The sequence below is a fragment of the Myotis yumanensis genome, unplaced genomic scaffold, assembly GCF_028538775.1.
Source record: "Myotis yumanensis isolate MYYU_CA2020_CCGP unplaced genomic scaffold, mMyoYum1.0.hap1 SCAF_2, whole genome shotgun sequence".
NCBI lineage: Eukaryota > Metazoa > Chordata > Mammalia > Chiroptera > Vespertilionidae > Myotis > Myotis yumanensis.
Window position 1 is genome coordinate 379,533 of NW_027223753.1, and position 14,637 is coordinate 394,169.

The following is a 14,637-nucleotide window of genomic DNA, read 5'->3' on the forward strand; positions in this document are numbered from 1 at the left end:
CGCCAGGCGCGGGCACGCCCTCTCCAGCCATCCGGCGGTTGAGCAACTAGGGGCGTTTGCAAAACCCGCTGGGCGGGACCTGGGCGGAAGCACACGCCCCGCGAGGGTGGGCCGCGGGCAGAGGGTGGGCAGCGGGCAGCGGGCAGCGGGCGGGCGGGCAGGTGGGCGTCGGGGTGCGCACGCGGGTGTGTGCAGGTCGGCGCGTGGTTGGAGAGAGCGGCATCCGGAGGCAGCAGCCGGAGGCGGGCCCCCGCGCCCCGCAGCGAGCAGTACTTTGCACCCGCTCCCTAACTGGGGCCCCGCCCCCTAACTGGGGCCCCGCCCTCGGCGGCCTTGGGGCGGGCGTGTCCGGCTGCGAGGCGGGGCAAACCCACAGCGCAGGCGCGGAGCCCCCGGGGCGTGGCCGGACTCGGTGCGCACGCGCGCGGGCCCACGTGCGGTCTCCGTTCCACCGGGTTCCTCTGGGTCGGGTCCCGCCGGGCCATGGGCTCGGGCCCGGCCGCGGGCTCGGTGCGGGCGCGCTACCTCGTGTTCTTCCAGTACCTGGGCACCGACTTCAAGTATGTCCCCGACCTCGCGTGCCGCAGCCCACGGGGAAGCGCGGGAGCTGGTCCCGAGGGCAGCGGGCGCGAGGAGAGGGCGGGAGCTTAGGATCTGCACTTCCGGCCTCGGCCACTCCTGGCCGCGGTGGCCGCATAGGGTGGGGCGGGCGGGGCGGGCTCGACCCGCTGACCGGCCCCGCCTCTGCCCACAGCGGGAGCGCGGCTGTCAGGGGCGCCCAGCGGGCCGTCGGGGTCCAGAACTACCTGGAGGTGAGCGGGCTGTGGCCTGGGAGGGGGAGGGCCACCGGCGCCGGGGGATCTCGGGGTCTTCGCCCCGCGCTGCCCGCCCAGCCCCGGCGGCTGTCCCCGCAGGAGGCCGCCGAGAAGCTGAAGTCGGTCGTGCCGGTCAAGTTCATCATCTCCAGCCGCACGGATGCGGGCGTCCACGCCCTGAGCAACGCCGCGCACCTGGACGTGCAGCGCCGCGCGGGCCAGCCGCCCTTCGCCCCCGAGGTCCTGACCGAGGCCCTCAACACCCACCTGAGGCACCCCGCCATCCGGTGAGCACCCCCTGCTCTGACCTTCGCATCCACCGCGGGTAGAGGCGGGGTCAGGGAGGACTTTGTGTCTGGACAGACATCCTCGGGGTATTGAGGAGATACCAAGGGGACACGTGTGTGTGTGGGGGGGGGGGGGTGTCATTTCCCTGTGTTCCTCCCACAGGGTCCTGCAGGCCTTCCGTGTGCCCAGTGACTTCCATGCCCGCTACGCTGCCACATCCCGGACCTACCTGTACCGCCTGGTCACCGGCTGCCCCCGGCACGACCAGCTGTCTGTGTTTGAGCGAAACCGATGCTGGGCCGTGCGCGCAGAGTGAGTGGGTGTGTGTGGCAGTGGGGGCGGGAGGTGGGGGGGGGCACCTGGCTGGCCACTTCCTCCTGACCACTCAGCTGGCTCCCTGCAGCCGCCTGGACGTGGCTGCCATGCGGGAGGCTGCCCAGCACCTGCTGGGGACACACGACTTCAGCGCCTTCCAGTCGGCCGGCAGCCCCTCTGCCAGCTCGGTGCGCACACTGCGCAGAGCCTCCGTGTCCCTGGACCCAGCCAGTCCCCTGGTCCTGCCCCAGGAGAGCAGGTGAGGAGAGCCGCTGTGGGCTGTCTGGAGGCCACGGGGGCTGCCTGAGGGCAGTGCCGAGGCAGGATGTGTGGGCACCCCCTGGGGGCGGGCTGGGCAGTTGGTGCCTCCCCCCAGGCCGTGGACCAGGCCGAGGCTGCTTTCCCTGAGGGCTCCCAGCCCTGCGAGCTCACTGCTCAGGGTGGGTCTTGGCAGCTGCTGACAAGGTCCTGCTGGGGGAGTACCAGGCATTGGTTCCGGCCCAGCCTGACGGTTGGTTCCACTGCCCTCAGCACTGTCCCACGGGCCTCTGGTCACATGGTAGCTGCTGACTTCTAGAACCTTCCTAGTGGGGGCCAGCTCTGGAGGGAGGAGGGCCTTCTGCACGGTCAGCCTTGGACTCACGTCAGAGCCTCAGAGCTGATGCCAGGACCTTAGCATCTCCCGAGGCCCTGCTCCCCAGCAAGGCCCCCAGAAGGCTCCGCTGCCCCTCCCTCGCAAAGGGATAGTTGTCTGGTTTTACAGCTCCCTTAGGAGGCCCCTGGGTGGAAGAGAGGGTGGGTACGTCTCTGGGCCCTCTGCCCTGCCCAGCCCACTTCCCTTCTCTGGGGCCAAACGAGGCCGGGCTGCCCTGTGGCCCCGACATCACAGGTGCCTGTGTCCCCAGGAGGTTGCAGTTCTGGAGCCTGGAGTTTGAGAGCCAGTCCTTCCTGTACAGACAGGTGGGCTGTGTGCTGGGGCCCTCCCGGGGGGAGGTGGGAACGCGGGAACGCGGGCCCAGGTGGCAGGCTCAGCCTTGGGTTGCAGGTGCGGAGGATGACAGCGATCTTGGTGGCCGTGGGGCTGGGGGCTGTGACCCCTACTCAGGTGAAGATGATTCTCCAGAGCCGGGACCCGCTGGGCAAGCACCAGACACGGGTGGCCCCAGCCCACGGCCTGTTCCTGAAGTCGGTGCGGTTCGGGGGCCTCAGCGACCTCGGTGAGCGTTGCCTTCCCGTTGAGCGGTGCCTGGGGAGGCCCCTGCTTGTACCCACTGACGGGCCCACTCCAGGCCGGGTCCTTGCGGGAGGAGGAGCCCTTGCTGTCACAGCCCTCATCTCATTCTAGCAGCTGCAAGTCCAGACTGTGCCCAGCAGGAAAGCCAGGGGCCAGGGGGCAGGGAGGCTCCGGGTTCGCCAGAAGACTTCAGGCTGGAGACCGGCAGCCCGAAGGCAGGCGGCCTGGAGTGAGGTGCCCATGCCCCTTAGGGCCAGAGCCCCCTCAGCCCATACACCCCGAGTCCCCAGTGGGGGAGGGAGGCTGAGGGGGGGCTCCCAAGCTGACCTAGGATCTGTCCACAGGTCCTGCCTCCAGCAGTCCCAAAGCTTCCGGCCTCGAGGTTTGCAGGCTCCATAGCACGGAAGCCACAGGTGGCCCCCAGGTGCCGAGCCAAGGCCAGAGCACCTGTGGCTCACTCGGCCTGGCCACTGGACCCTGCCTAGCTCTGCATGCTACGCGCCCTGTGCTGCCAAGCACTCGGCTGCCTGGGGCCACAGCCGGCCTCCTGCTCCCTAAGCCCCCAGCACCCTGGGTGCCCATCTGCCCCGGGGGGGCAGCCCTGGGCGTAGGTGCAGGAGACAGGTGTGAGCACCAAGACGGAACACAGCAGCCCTCGGGTCTGTTACTGGGAATTAATATCCCGGGCGCAGATGCAGAAATAAAACGTGAAGAGGTCTTCAGGGTTATTTATTTCTTCCACCCAAAAGGCCACTCAGGCAGACATGTGGCACTGGTGTTGCCCCACATGAGGCTGTGGCCTGCTGCGGGCTGCACGTCCACAGAGGGAAGCCCAGGGCACAGACACTGTCCTGCAGTGGAAGCCCAGGGCCCCTGGCTGGGCGAGGGAAGGGCTGGCAGCCTGCAGCGGTCAGCTGCCTCCGCTGGGGGCGGGGGGCAGGCCCTTCTTGAGCAGAGACGTGAGGTAGCTCCCCAGCTCTTCGTCCTACACGGGGACACAGGAGTCGTCGTCCCGTCCTCCCCACCCAGGCAGCCCAGGCTGAAGGGGTGACCCCGCCTGGGTCCTGCACGTACCTGGTAGGTCCAGGAGACCAGCAGCACCTTGGTGCCCGGGTCCTCGGAGTGGGCAGCAGCCTGGATGAGGATGGACTCCACGGTCACCGAGCCGTCGGGGAGGTGCTGCACACAGTGGTCCTTGAGGAGGCTGCGCGGAGACACGGTCAGGCCCCACCTCCTGCCTGAGAGCCGCCGCCCGCCGCCCTCCCCACCCCCACCCCCACCCCCAGGGGCCAGGCTGCGCCCACCTCTTCAGGTGGCTGTAGACACGCATGGCCGTCTCCTGCTCCTTGCGCGAGTCGTGCAGGTGCACGCGGCAGGTGAAGCGCAGCTGGTGCTCGGCCAGGCCCAGCTCCTTGAGGGCCTGCTCAGAGGACACCAGCCGGAAGTTCTGCGGGGCAGGGCAACGTCAGAGCACGGCGCAGCCCCTGCCCACCCCCACCGCGCACTCAGTGTCCAAGATCAGGGTGCCGCCCTGCCCGCCCCCACTGCGCACTCAAGCTGTCCAAGATCAGGGTGCTGCCCTGCCCGCCCCCACCGCGCACTCAGTGTCCAAGATCAGGGTGCCGCCCTGCCCGCCCCCACCGCGCACTCAGTGTCCAAGATCAGGGTGCCGCCCTGCCCGCCCCCACTGCGCACTCACGCTGTCCAAGATCAGGGTGCTGCCCTGCCCACCCCCACCGCGCACTCAGTGTCCAAGATCAGGGTGCTGCCCTGCCCGCCCCCACCGCTGTCCTTCATGATCAGGGTGCCGTGCAGGAGCCTCTACCCGCCCCCACCGCACCTGCCCCGCCGCGCACTCACGCTGTCCTTCATGATCAGGGTGCCGTGCAGGAGCCGCGGCTTCTTGGCATCAGGGAGAAGCCCTTGAGAGAAGAGCAGGGATCAGAGCTGCCAGGGCCACTGCCTGCCTGGCTCCGCCCCATCTGGCTCCGCCCAGCGGGCATGCCTGCCCCACATACCCTGTGCCATTTCCCGCTTTAGCAGCCCTAGCGAGATGCCCACGGGGATGCTGGGGCTCGTGGGCAGGGTCACGGTCTCGCCATTGGCTGGCATGTAGCAGCTGACTCCTGGGCCAGGGGCAGAGAGCAGGTCAGGTCAGGTCAGGTCGGGCTGGCCGCCCCGCTGTTCCGACCCATGGGGCGACCCTGCCTGCACCCGCTGCACCCCCCCCCCCCCCCCCCCCGCATCGGCTGCCTACGGAACTCCTGCTCGATCTTCTGCTTCAGGAACTCCATCTTCTTGGCCTCGCCGTGCACCAGCAGCACGCTCTCGGGCTCCGCCTGGCCCACCAGCTGCATGATGCCCTTGGCGTCCGCGTGGGCGCTGAAGGACATGTACTCCACCTGCATCCGGATCTCCAGCTGCAGCGGCACAGGGCACAGGCTGTCAGCGCCCGCCCAGGAGGGGCCCGGGGAGCAGGGGCAGGGTGGCACTCACCACCTGCCGCCCCTCCATCTCCAGCTTGCGCTGCCCGCTGAGGATCTTGTGGCCCACGGTGCCCTGCACGCAGTAGCCGGGCATGATGACCTGCAGGCAGAAAGGGCAGAGCTGCTAGCCGCCTGCACGGCCTCCATCTCCAGCTCAGGCCTGAGCACCACGGCCCCTGCTCAGGAGGGGATCCTGATGCTGGACGGGCAGAGACAGTGACGACTGAGCTGCCTGGTCGGACACTGGGCCCAGGTACTGCACCCCTCCCGACAGCAGCAGTGTTCCCAAGCCAGGGCCCTGCTCCCCACCTCTGCCCAACCTCCAGCCCTCCAAGGAGCCATCCCAGACCCTCACCATGTTCTTCTCGTTCCCGGCCCACTTCCGGAAGATCTGCAGGGACTGCCCAGCGTGCAGCATCCCTGGTGTGGCGAACACGACCTAGGAGGCGACCATGGGGGCAGTCAGGGCGGCCCACGCCACACCTGACCAAGAGCCAGGCTCTGAGCACAGCTGGTCCTCCCTACCATCAGGGCCTCCTGCTCCACCCACATCTCCCTCCCGCACCACGTGCCCCACTCCATGGGGAGGGGGGCCCCACAGCCAGGGACCCCTGGCAGGCCCCAGACGAGGAGGAGGAACGCGCTCCCACCCCTCCGGGCCAGGGCCTCACCATTGGGCCCGGGTTGTCGGCAAAAGCTCGGTCGAAGGCCTTGATGTGCTTGAACTCGAACATGTTCCGCTGGACGAAGGTCTTCCGGATCTTCTGGTTGGTCCAGGTGATGAAGAGCTTGTAGTAGTGGTTGGCCTTCTCCGTCAGGCCCGTGGAGAAGTAGATGGGGGCCTTCAGGTTCATGCGCTCCCTGTGGACAGTGGGGGCCGCCGTGGAGGAGCCGCCAGGGCCGGACCAGCATGTCCCCCCCGACGCCCTTGGCCTGCCTCCTCCTACAGAGCGTCAGGGCTGACGTGTGTGGAGGCCTCAGTGCGGGACGATGGTCCCATGTGCTGTTCTGGGCCCCCAGGCTCAGGTTGGCCCCACAGCCCCACTCGACCGCCCACTCAGACCAGGGCTCCCAGGAGCTGCCCGCTGCACCCACCAGAAGGTCTCCAGCAAGATGCAGAGCTCCTGAGCGCGGCCCAGCGCAAACACGGGGATCAGCACCTGCAGCGGGGCAAGGCCGGCGTGGGTGGGGGCCCTGGCCACCTGCTCACCCAGGTGGCGCTCGTGTGAACACGGTGGCTGTTTGAGTCCAGCCCTGCTGGCAGTGCCTATGCCGGAGGCCACGCCCACTGAGGTCATGGCCAGGCATCCCTGAGAGCTGGAGGCCCCCCTGCATCCTGCCTCCAGCCACTCTATCCCCAAGGGACCCTGGTGGACACTCTGGCCAGCCCCGTGGTGGGACCTGAGATGAGGGGAAACCAGTACCCCAGAGGGTCAAAGGGCATTTCTCTTCCCAACAGGAGTAGGGCCTCCTCCCCGGCCCAGAACCACAGCACCGTCCGACCTCACGCGGTGCCCTGCCCGCTGCCCCTGCTGCGGCCACTACCTTCCCGCCGCGCTCCACGGTCTCATGGACCTTCTTCAGGAAGTCCCGCTCCCGGCAGCGCTTGGAGTCACGGATGGTCGTGGCGTATGTGGATTCTGTGATGAGCAGGTTGGGGCGGCATTTGTCAATCCAGGCGGCTCTGGAAGAGTGGGCGTGGCCTGAGGTGGACAGTCCACACGGCCTCCAGGTGGGGAGCATCACGCCGGACCCAGCCCGCTCACGCCAAGGCCTCCAGGACCTGACGGGCGGCAGCCCTCGGGGAGACAGGAGACACTCTGCCTCGCTCGGGGCACATGGGGGGGGGGTGGGGGGGAATGGATGAAACCACCGCCTACTCACCCCAGGTGCCGGTCCGGGGTCATGTTGTAGTCGCCCTGCAGGGGAGCAGCTCTCAGGAGGGGCCTCCTCTCCCCGCCCAGCAGCCCGCCTGTGCCCCGAGGGCACCACTGACCGTGTAGACCACCGACTCCGAGCCCACTTTGATCTGGAACATGGCTGCCCCCAGCACGTGGCCGGCGTAGTAGGCCTTGATCTGCAGCTCCTCATCCACCTGGGAGGGGAGGGCGGGGTCAGGGCTGTGGCTGTGTGTGTGTGTGTGTGTGAGAGGGGGAGGACCACAGAGGGCCTGGGAGGCAGCCGCACAAGCTGGGGCCCTGCCGTTCCCAGAGGCAGGCTTTCCGAGGGAGGACTGTGACCAGCACATCCCGAGAGAAGACAGGAGAAGTGTTGGCAAAGCCCAGCGGCCTGGCTCAGTGGTTGAGCGTCGACCTATGAACCAGGTCACGGTTTGATTCCTGGTCAGGGCACAGGCCCGGGTTGCAGGCTCGATCCCCAGTGTGGGGTGTGCAGGAGGCAGCTGATCCATGATTATCTCATCATTGATGTTTCTATCTCTCCCTCTCCCTTCCTCTCTGAAATCAATGTAAAAAATGTTTTTTTAATCAATCCAGCCCTGGTTGGTGTGGCTCAGTTGGTTGGAGCATCATCCCAGACACCAAAAGGTTGCAGGTTTGATCCCCAGTTAGGGTGCACATGGGAGGCAACCAATGGTGTCTCTCACATCAATGTTCTCTCTGTCTCTCTCTCTCTCTCTCTCTCTCTCTCTCCCTTCCTCTCTAAAAAAAACACAATAAAAACAAATCCTTGGGTAAGGATTAAAAAGGAAAAAGAAAAGAAAAACAAAAAAAAGGCAATGAAAAAAAAAAGGAAGAACAGAGCAGGGGAGTTACAGGAATCGAATGGTGACAGCACAGCCACACCCAGCTGCCTTATGAAATGTGGGGTCTAAGCTTGTCTAAAGGACAGGGCCTCAGCCTGGGTCTTACAAACCCTGACCACACGCTACTTAAAAGAGCCACATCGGAAATATGATGAAGGAAGAGGGAAAGCGAAAAGACGGAAAGAGACATTCTATGCAAACATTAACCAAAGGTGGGGAGGTGGGGATGGTGTCAGCGCGTTTCCCAGGAAACAGACTCTAAGATGAAAAGCATTACTAAAGACCAGAGGCCCACTGCACGAATTCGTGCACCAGTGGGGTCCCTCGGCTGGCCTGCGGGATCGGGCTGAAACCAGCTCTCCGACATCCCCCGAGGGGTCCTGGATTGTGAGAGGGACCCCAGCGGTGCACCATCGGGGCCGGGGAGGGACACGGAGGTTGGCGAGCCGGGGAGGGGCTGTGGGAGGGATCCAGGGCATGTCCAGCCTGTCTCACTCAGTCCCAATAGGCTGGACCCCAGCAGCAAGCTAATGTACCAGTCAGAGCATCTGCCCCCTGGTGGTCAGTGCACATCATAGCAAGCAGTTGAGCAACCTTAGCATATCATTAGCATATTACGCTTTGATTGGTTGAACGGACGACAGACACTTAGCATATTAGGCTTTTATTATATAGGACAAGCATACACACTTCACATTGACAGAGGTTCAAACAGGATAAAATGACCCAAAATGTCTAGGCACCTAACACTAAGCAAAACCCAGACTCTAAGGAAACAGACAAACCCAGCGTCTCTGACAAATGCTGCCCACGGACGCCCTCGCCTGCTGCCAGCCCTCCGTCTGACCCTGACGCACTCACAGCAGTGACTGAGATGGAGCCCAAACCCCGCAGCCCAGCCCCGTCCAGTCCCTGCCTCCCGGGCCAGCACACCGCGCTCCGCCTGCTCAGACGCAGGAGTGCCCACCGGCCGCGCTCTCGCCTGCTGCCCCCTGGTGGCCCCCAGGCCTGACACACTGACCTGGACCGTCTGGTGGAGGCGCACGGCCACCACCTTCTTCATGCAGTCCTTGATCATCTGGGAGGTGAAGAAGTTGGCCTCGCCCTTCTTGTCCACGGCGATCTTGCGGTAGTCCTCCAGCAGGATGGGGCAGATGGCCTGGGTGGGGTGGGTCATGTAGATGGGCCCGTCGTAGCCCACCATCTCGCTGAAGTAGGGCAGCGCCCCGCAGTGATCCAGGTGGAAGTGGCTGGGGGTGCAGCAGGGTCAGCGGCCATTGCACCCACCCCTCACAGCCCCTCCTCGCCAGCTCCACTCGGATCACCCCGCCCGCCCATCCGTCCTCCATTCACTCACTCACTGAGGGCTCCCTGTGCGCCGGGCATGTCCTAAGTCAGTGATGGCGAACCTATGACACGTGTGTCAGAGGTGACATGCAAACTCATCTTTTTGGTTGATTTTTCTTTGTTAAATGGCATTTAAATATATAAAATAAATATCAAAAACAGAAGTCTTTGTTTTACTATGGTTGCAAAGATCAAAAAATTTCTATATGTGACACGGCACCAGAGTTAAGTTAGGGTTTTTCAAAATACTGACACGCCGAGCTCAAAAGGTTCGCCATCACTGGCCTAAGTGCTGGGGATGGGGAACAAGCAAACAGACAAACTGCTGTCTCCCTGGACCTCACGGTCTAAACAGCTACTCAGCAATGAGCACACAAACAGTTAAGGTGTGTGTCCGACAGCGACACGTTCTTGAAGAAACAGAGAGCAGCTAAAAGGACAGTGCACCAGGAGCCACCCCCCCGACCGGGGTCCGTGCACTGAGGCGGAAGGAGGCGAGAGAGCCAGGATGAGGCCTGGAAAGGCACTGGGGCGGTGGGAACAGCAGTGCCGTGCCGTCCACAGCTGAAGCAGATGTGGGGTGCGAGTCCTCGACTTGGAAGTGACGCGATCACAGGAGCTTCAAGCAGCTGCCTCGCTCGGGGGACAACACAGGGCACCTCTGGCTGCAGTTGGGGGGGTGGGGAGGGGGACCAGCAGGAGGCTGGTGTGAAGGTCAGGGTTCTGAGGGGCTGGATCCCTGGAAGGTTTGAGACTGTCTGGGCGGAGCACGAGGGTTCAGCCAGGTGGTGGGACTAGAGGTCAGGGCAGGACGAACGAGGTCGTATAAAAAGGCCTTCAAGGATTGGGGGGGCGCCCAGTCACTGCTGTAGATGGGCTGGTCGCAGCCCACCATCTGGAGGCCGGACGTTGCCTCATCTTCCTGGGGCGCCTGGGCTCTCACCCACAACACTTGGGGGGCATAGCACTGTGTGTCCTCCTCCCAGAAAGCTGACGGCAGCCCACCAAGCAGCAGCCATGAACACCTACACGCGTGCGCGCACACACACACACACACACACACACATACACGGACACCACCTCCAGGGCCAGCATCCAGAGGGAGGGCCAGGCCTGGGGTGAGCCACAAAGGAACCGGGACAGAGCCCGCCCAGCGACACCCCACAGCCTGCAGCCTCCGCAGGCCAAGCAGGAAAGGCTCAAGCCAGCCCAGCCCTGACCGCCAGCCCTGTCCCCCAGCCCTGTCCCCCAGCCCTGACCCCCAGCCCTGTCCCCCAGCCCTGTCCCCCAGCCCTCTCACCACAGCCCTGACCCCCAGTCCTGTCCCCCAGACCAGCCCATCCCTGTCCCCCAGCCCAGCCCTGACCCCCAGCCCTGTCCCCCAGCCCTGTCCCCACAGCCCTGTCCCTCAGCCCTGTCCCCCAGCCCTGTCCCTCAGCCCTGTCCCCCAGCCCTGTCCCCCAGCCCTGTGGCAGGCGCCCACCTGATTATCACACAGTCCAGGAAGTCGGTCAGCCGGCCGTTGCGGGTGATGTAGGAGAAGTCTGGGAAGCGCCTCTGAGGAACCAAGAGAAAGCGTCAGAACCCTTTCCTCGAGCCTTTCCGGCTCGGCTGTGGAGGCTGCCGGCTGTGGGTGTCCTGGGCAGCGGCTGCCTGGGTCTCAGGTGACGGGCGGGGCAGCCAGTGCTCCAGGGAGCAGGACACCAACACCCGGATCCGGCGGCGGCACCGGGACCACTGCCTGCTCACAGCCTCTGAGCACAGGGGTCAAGTGCCGGAGCCAGTAACCGAGCCCAGCCCACCACACACAGCCCTGCAGAAGCCCACAAGCCCTTCTCTGGACTGACCGACCCCTGCAGGACACGCCCTCTGTCTTGTGATGGTGGGGGCTGCCCAGGAAGGCAGTGGCCCCAGACCCACCTGCCAAGACTGTCCCCCTCCCATGGGTCGGAGCCTGAAACCCTAGGTCCCCCAGGTCCACGACGAGGGCCAGGCGGGGGGCAGGACCGCCCAGCCCCACAGGCCCCGGCCGCCCGCCCGCCGGACTCACGTCATCGTTGAAGCCCATGTGCATCCCGCAGTCCAGCATGACGTTCTTGCCCCCGATGGAGACCAGGATGCAGCTCCGGCCCACGTCCTGACCGGCCCCTGCAGGGACAGGGCCAGGGAGCTGCTGCCACACCCTCCCCTCCCCCAAGGCCAAGGCCCAGCTGCCTGTCCCAGACCCCCTGGGCACTCTGGACCCCTGGCCTGCAGAGCCCTCGGGCTGGGAAACGACCTCATGACGACGGCGTGGACATGTGAGGCGAGAACACACCACACCCACGGCAGACAGAAAGGAGAAGGCGCAGGGAGGGGGCAGAGCGCCAAGTCCTCCAAGTGCGTTCTGGCCTGAGGGCCCCCACCCCCCTCCCTCCAGGCTCAGGCCCAGCCTCTGCTGCCCAGGCTCAGGCCCAGGCTCGGGTGGAAGGAGGCTGCAGCCACCTGCTGTGACACCCCCCCCCCCCCAAGGCCAAGGCGGAATAACGGTGCTGGGCTGGCGTGCCCGCGCTGGGGGCCTCCCTCCTCCTGAAACCTGGGCTGAGACCCTCCCCCAGGTCAGTCTCCTCCTGGTGGTGCCACCGCAGAAGCTCCCAGGGGGCTCTCGCCTGGCCACAGGGAAGCACAGCCCCAACTGTCCAGCAACAAACACCTGCCGTGACCAGACCTGAACCTGAGTCCCATCCACTTCCTACTGCCCAGCCTTGCCCGCTGCTCCAGCCACCACAGGGCACACCGGGCCACCTCCTAGGGCCATCTGTGGCCTCGGGGCCGGAAGGAAATGGACACCACCTTGTACGGCCTGATAACAGCAAATGACCAGCGTTCTGCCGGCCACCGACCCTCTGCTGGCACCACACACAAAGGTGACAGGACCATGGCCAGGCAGGAGGGGACCGGTCCTGGAGACACTTATCCCCATGGCAACAGCAGGGACGCCAGCCAAGAGCTCTGTGAAGCCTCAGGCAGCCCAGCCACAGGTGGCAGCCGGAGGTCTCTTACAGGCTCCTGTCTGCACCAGGACGGCCGCCCGAGAGCAGTGGTCGCTGTCTGCTCCCTGTCGTGCCAGCTCAGAGGCCCTCCAGACATTTGTGGGCGGGGAGGGGCCACCCGTCTGGCGGGATGCACCTCTGCCCCTGACGCATGGCTCCTCAGCATGGGCCAGGGACGGCCTTCGGACCCCAGAGCCCAGCTCCTAGGCCCTGGCCGCCGGCCCCCAACAACCACCTCAGGGAGCGTAACTGGGCGGGAGATGTGGGGAGAGTCCGGGCACACATGGGGGCAGGACCCAAGAGAAAAGAAAGGAGACGCCTGTCTGCAGGGAGCTCAGGGTCCGGAGCAAGGAGACAGACGGGGAGCACACAGACAAGACACGCCGAGCCCACCAGGTGGAGGTGAGTGCCAGGGGGGTAAGGTGGGCAGGGAAGGGGCCACAGAAACTTCCAGAACCATGACAGGCTCAGGACTTCCCAGCAGGGTGGGATGGCAGGGGGGAGGCAGGTGTGCAAAGGCCCTGTGGCCCAGGTGATTTCGGAGACTGTACCTGGCCCAGGTGGACCAGGGAGCCACAAACAAGGCAGAAAGTGGCGAAGGGAGACCGTGGAGAAGCAGTTCTGTTTTGGTGATGAGGCTGCGTGACCGTGGGGACACACCCAGGTGCAGACTGGGGTCAGGGAAGCCAGGAAAAGGGAGGGCTGTTCGAGGAGGGAGGACAGTGCTTGTCAACAAAACGGGCCAATGGAAAGGGGGCTGGAGGGAGGGTTCCGCAGAGCCCCCCCGGAGATGAGCTGGGGGCAGGGGCAGGTGTGGGGCCCATGGCCAGAGGGGGCCCTGTGCCAGCAGCTACAAGAGGCCGTGGGTGTGACGTGCCCATGGTGGACGAGATGGTGTGCACCCCCCACACCCCCCCGCATGGGCAGGGGCAGGGGCGTCGGCTGTGCCATGCGGCGGTCACAGCTCAGCGTCCCAACGGGGGGCAGGAGGGCTCCTCCGAGGGAGCAAGGACGTGGAGGTAGGTGGGACACCTGCCCAGTGGGGGAGGCAGGGGCTGGAACAGGGCACCTGGTGCGAGCAGGGGAGATGCCTGGAGAATCCGGGAGGGTGGCCGGCAGACGACGGCCCCGCTTGTTGCTGGAACCCTGGGCTCTGGGTGACCTTTCCTCCCTCGCACTGTTCTGGACAGTTCAGGCTTTTCAAAGTGCACATGCAGCCCGGCCGGTGTTGCTCATGGGTTAGAGCACCGGCCCAAGCACGGAAGGGTCAGGGTCGGATTCCTGATCAAGGGCAGGTACCTGGGTTTCAGGTTCACCCCGGGCCCCGGCAGGGGTTCCTGCGGGAGGCAGCCCTAGCAACCAGCCAATGTGTGTGTCTCTCTCCCCCTCCCTCTCCCCTCCTTTCCACACTAAAAAGCAACGGGGAAGAAACATCCTCAAGTGAGAAGTAATCAAATAAACGTGCACATGCATGTCTTTTTCAAGAAGCAAAGCTATTGCCATGGCTGGTTTGGCTCAGTGGATAGAGCATCGGCCTGTGGACTGAAGGGTCCCGGGTTCGATTCCAGTCAAGGGCACAGGCCGGGTTGCGGGCTCGATCCCCAGCTGGGGCGTGCAGGAGGCAGCTGATCAGTGATTCTCTCTCATCATGGATGTTTCTCTCTCTCTCTCTCTCTCTCTCTCCCTTCCTCTCTGAAATCAATAAAAATGTATTTAAAAAAAAGAAAAGAAAAGAAGCAAAGCTATTTTTTTTAACGTCACGAAATCAAGTAAACCAAGGGCTGGACGGAGGGTGGACCCCCAGGCTGGGGAGGTGGGACCTGCAGGCGAGCGGGCGCGAGGCAGGTGGAGCCGGTGATGGGGGGGTGGGGGTGGGGGTGGGGGTGGGGGGGTGGGGGGTGGGGGGGTGGGGGGGGTGGGGGGTGGGGGGGTGGGGGGTGGGGGGTGGGGGGGTGTGGGGGTGGGGGGGGCGGTGCAGCGGCGCCGCGAGCGGCCGTCCGGCGCGAAGGGAGGGATGTGCGGCGGCGCAGCCCGGCCCTCGGCGGCCTCGTCCTCACTTCGCTGGCAGGACCTGGGGGGCGGCAGCAAAGCAGCGGACAGGACGCAGCCCCAAGGCCGTCCCCGAGCGGCCACAGCTGCGGTCCGAGGGGGCCGACCACCGCCCGCCCCGGCCCGGCCCGGCCCGGCGCCCTCACTCACCCAGGGGCGTGACCCTGATCTCGGGCATCCTGCCCGGCGCTCCCGGGCCTGTCGCCCTCCGCGCTCGCCGGCCCGCAGCGTCCGCCGTCGCCGACAGGACCCCGGTCGCCGGGACCCGAAGCGCAACACGAGAGCGCGGATCGCGGTGACGCACTGC

The 14,637-nt window shown here is 65.4% G+C and overlaps 2 protein-coding genes across 3 annotated transcripts; one reads left to right on the plus strand and one right to left on the minus strand.

Moving 5' to 3' along the window:
• The first annotated feature begins 433 nt into the window (after positions 1 to 433).
• On the plus strand, positions 434 to 3,370 carry PUSL1 (pseudouridine synthase like 1). 2 transcript variants are annotated; one of them, XM_070403838.1, is made up of 9 exons: positions 434 to 560; positions 755 to 812; positions 915 to 1,102; positions 1,266 to 1,415; positions 1,507 to 1,677; positions 2,324 to 2,378; positions 2,464 to 2,635; positions 2,764 to 2,886; positions 2,997 to 3,370. In XM_070403838.1, the coding sequence occupies exons 1-8, from the start codon at positions 484 to 486 to the stop codon at positions 2,883 to 2,885; spliced, it is 993 nt and encodes a 330-aa protein (XP_070259939.1). In that variant the 5' UTR covers positions 434 to 483; the 3' UTR covers position 2,886; positions 2,997 to 3,370. The 2 variants fall into 2 exon arrangements, with proteins under 2 accessions (XP_070259939.1, XP_070259940.1); XM_070403839.1 differs by having other exon boundaries at positions 2,767 to 2,886.
• INTS11 (integrator complex subunit 11) lies at positions 3,365 to 14,620 on the minus strand. The gene is made up of 17 exons (XM_070403837.1): positions 14,481 to 14,620; positions 11,300 to 11,397; positions 10,733 to 10,806; positions 8,924 to 9,152; positions 7,135 to 7,233; positions 7,023 to 7,057; positions 6,684 to 6,822; positions 6,234 to 6,298; positions 5,810 to 5,999; positions 5,494 to 5,577; positions 5,149 to 5,238; positions 4,910 to 5,072; positions 4,671 to 4,778; positions 4,513 to 4,574; positions 3,957 to 4,099; positions 3,727 to 3,856; positions 3,365 to 3,637 (listed from the first exon to the last, which is right to left on the minus strand). Exons 1-17 carry the CDS (start codon positions 14,506 to 14,508, stop codon positions 3,563 to 3,565), a joined length of 1,812 nt encoding a protein of 603 aa, XP_070259938.1. The 5' UTR covers positions 14,509 to 14,620; the 3' UTR covers positions 3,365 to 3,562.
• Between the last annotated feature and the right edge of the window lie 17 nt (positions 14,621 to 14,637).

Coding starts and splice junctions, on each gene's coding strand:
- PUSL1 (XM_070403838.1), top strand. CDS start 484: ATGGGCTCGGGCCCGGCCGCGGGCTCGGTGCGGGCGCGCTACCTCGTG. Junction 1,416..1,506: donor TGCTGGGCCGTGCGCGCAGA/GTGAGTGGGTGT, acceptor GGCTCCCTGCAG/CCGCCTGGACGTGGCTGCCA. Junction 2,636..2,763: donor CGGGGGCCTCAGCGACCTCG/GTGAGCGTTGCC, acceptor ATCTCATTCTAG/CAGCTGCAAGTCCAGACTGT.
- INTS11 (XM_070403837.1), bottom strand. CDS start 14,508: ATGCCCGAGATCAGGGTCACGCCCCTGG. Junction 7,058..7,134: donor CGGAGTCGGTGGTCTACACG/GTCAGTGGTGCC, acceptor GCTCCCCTGCAG/GGCGACTACAACATGACCCC. Junction 4,779..4,909: donor GAAGATCGAGCAGGAGTTCC/GTAGGCAGCCGA, acceptor CCCCTGGCCCAG/GAGTCAGCTGCTACATGCCA.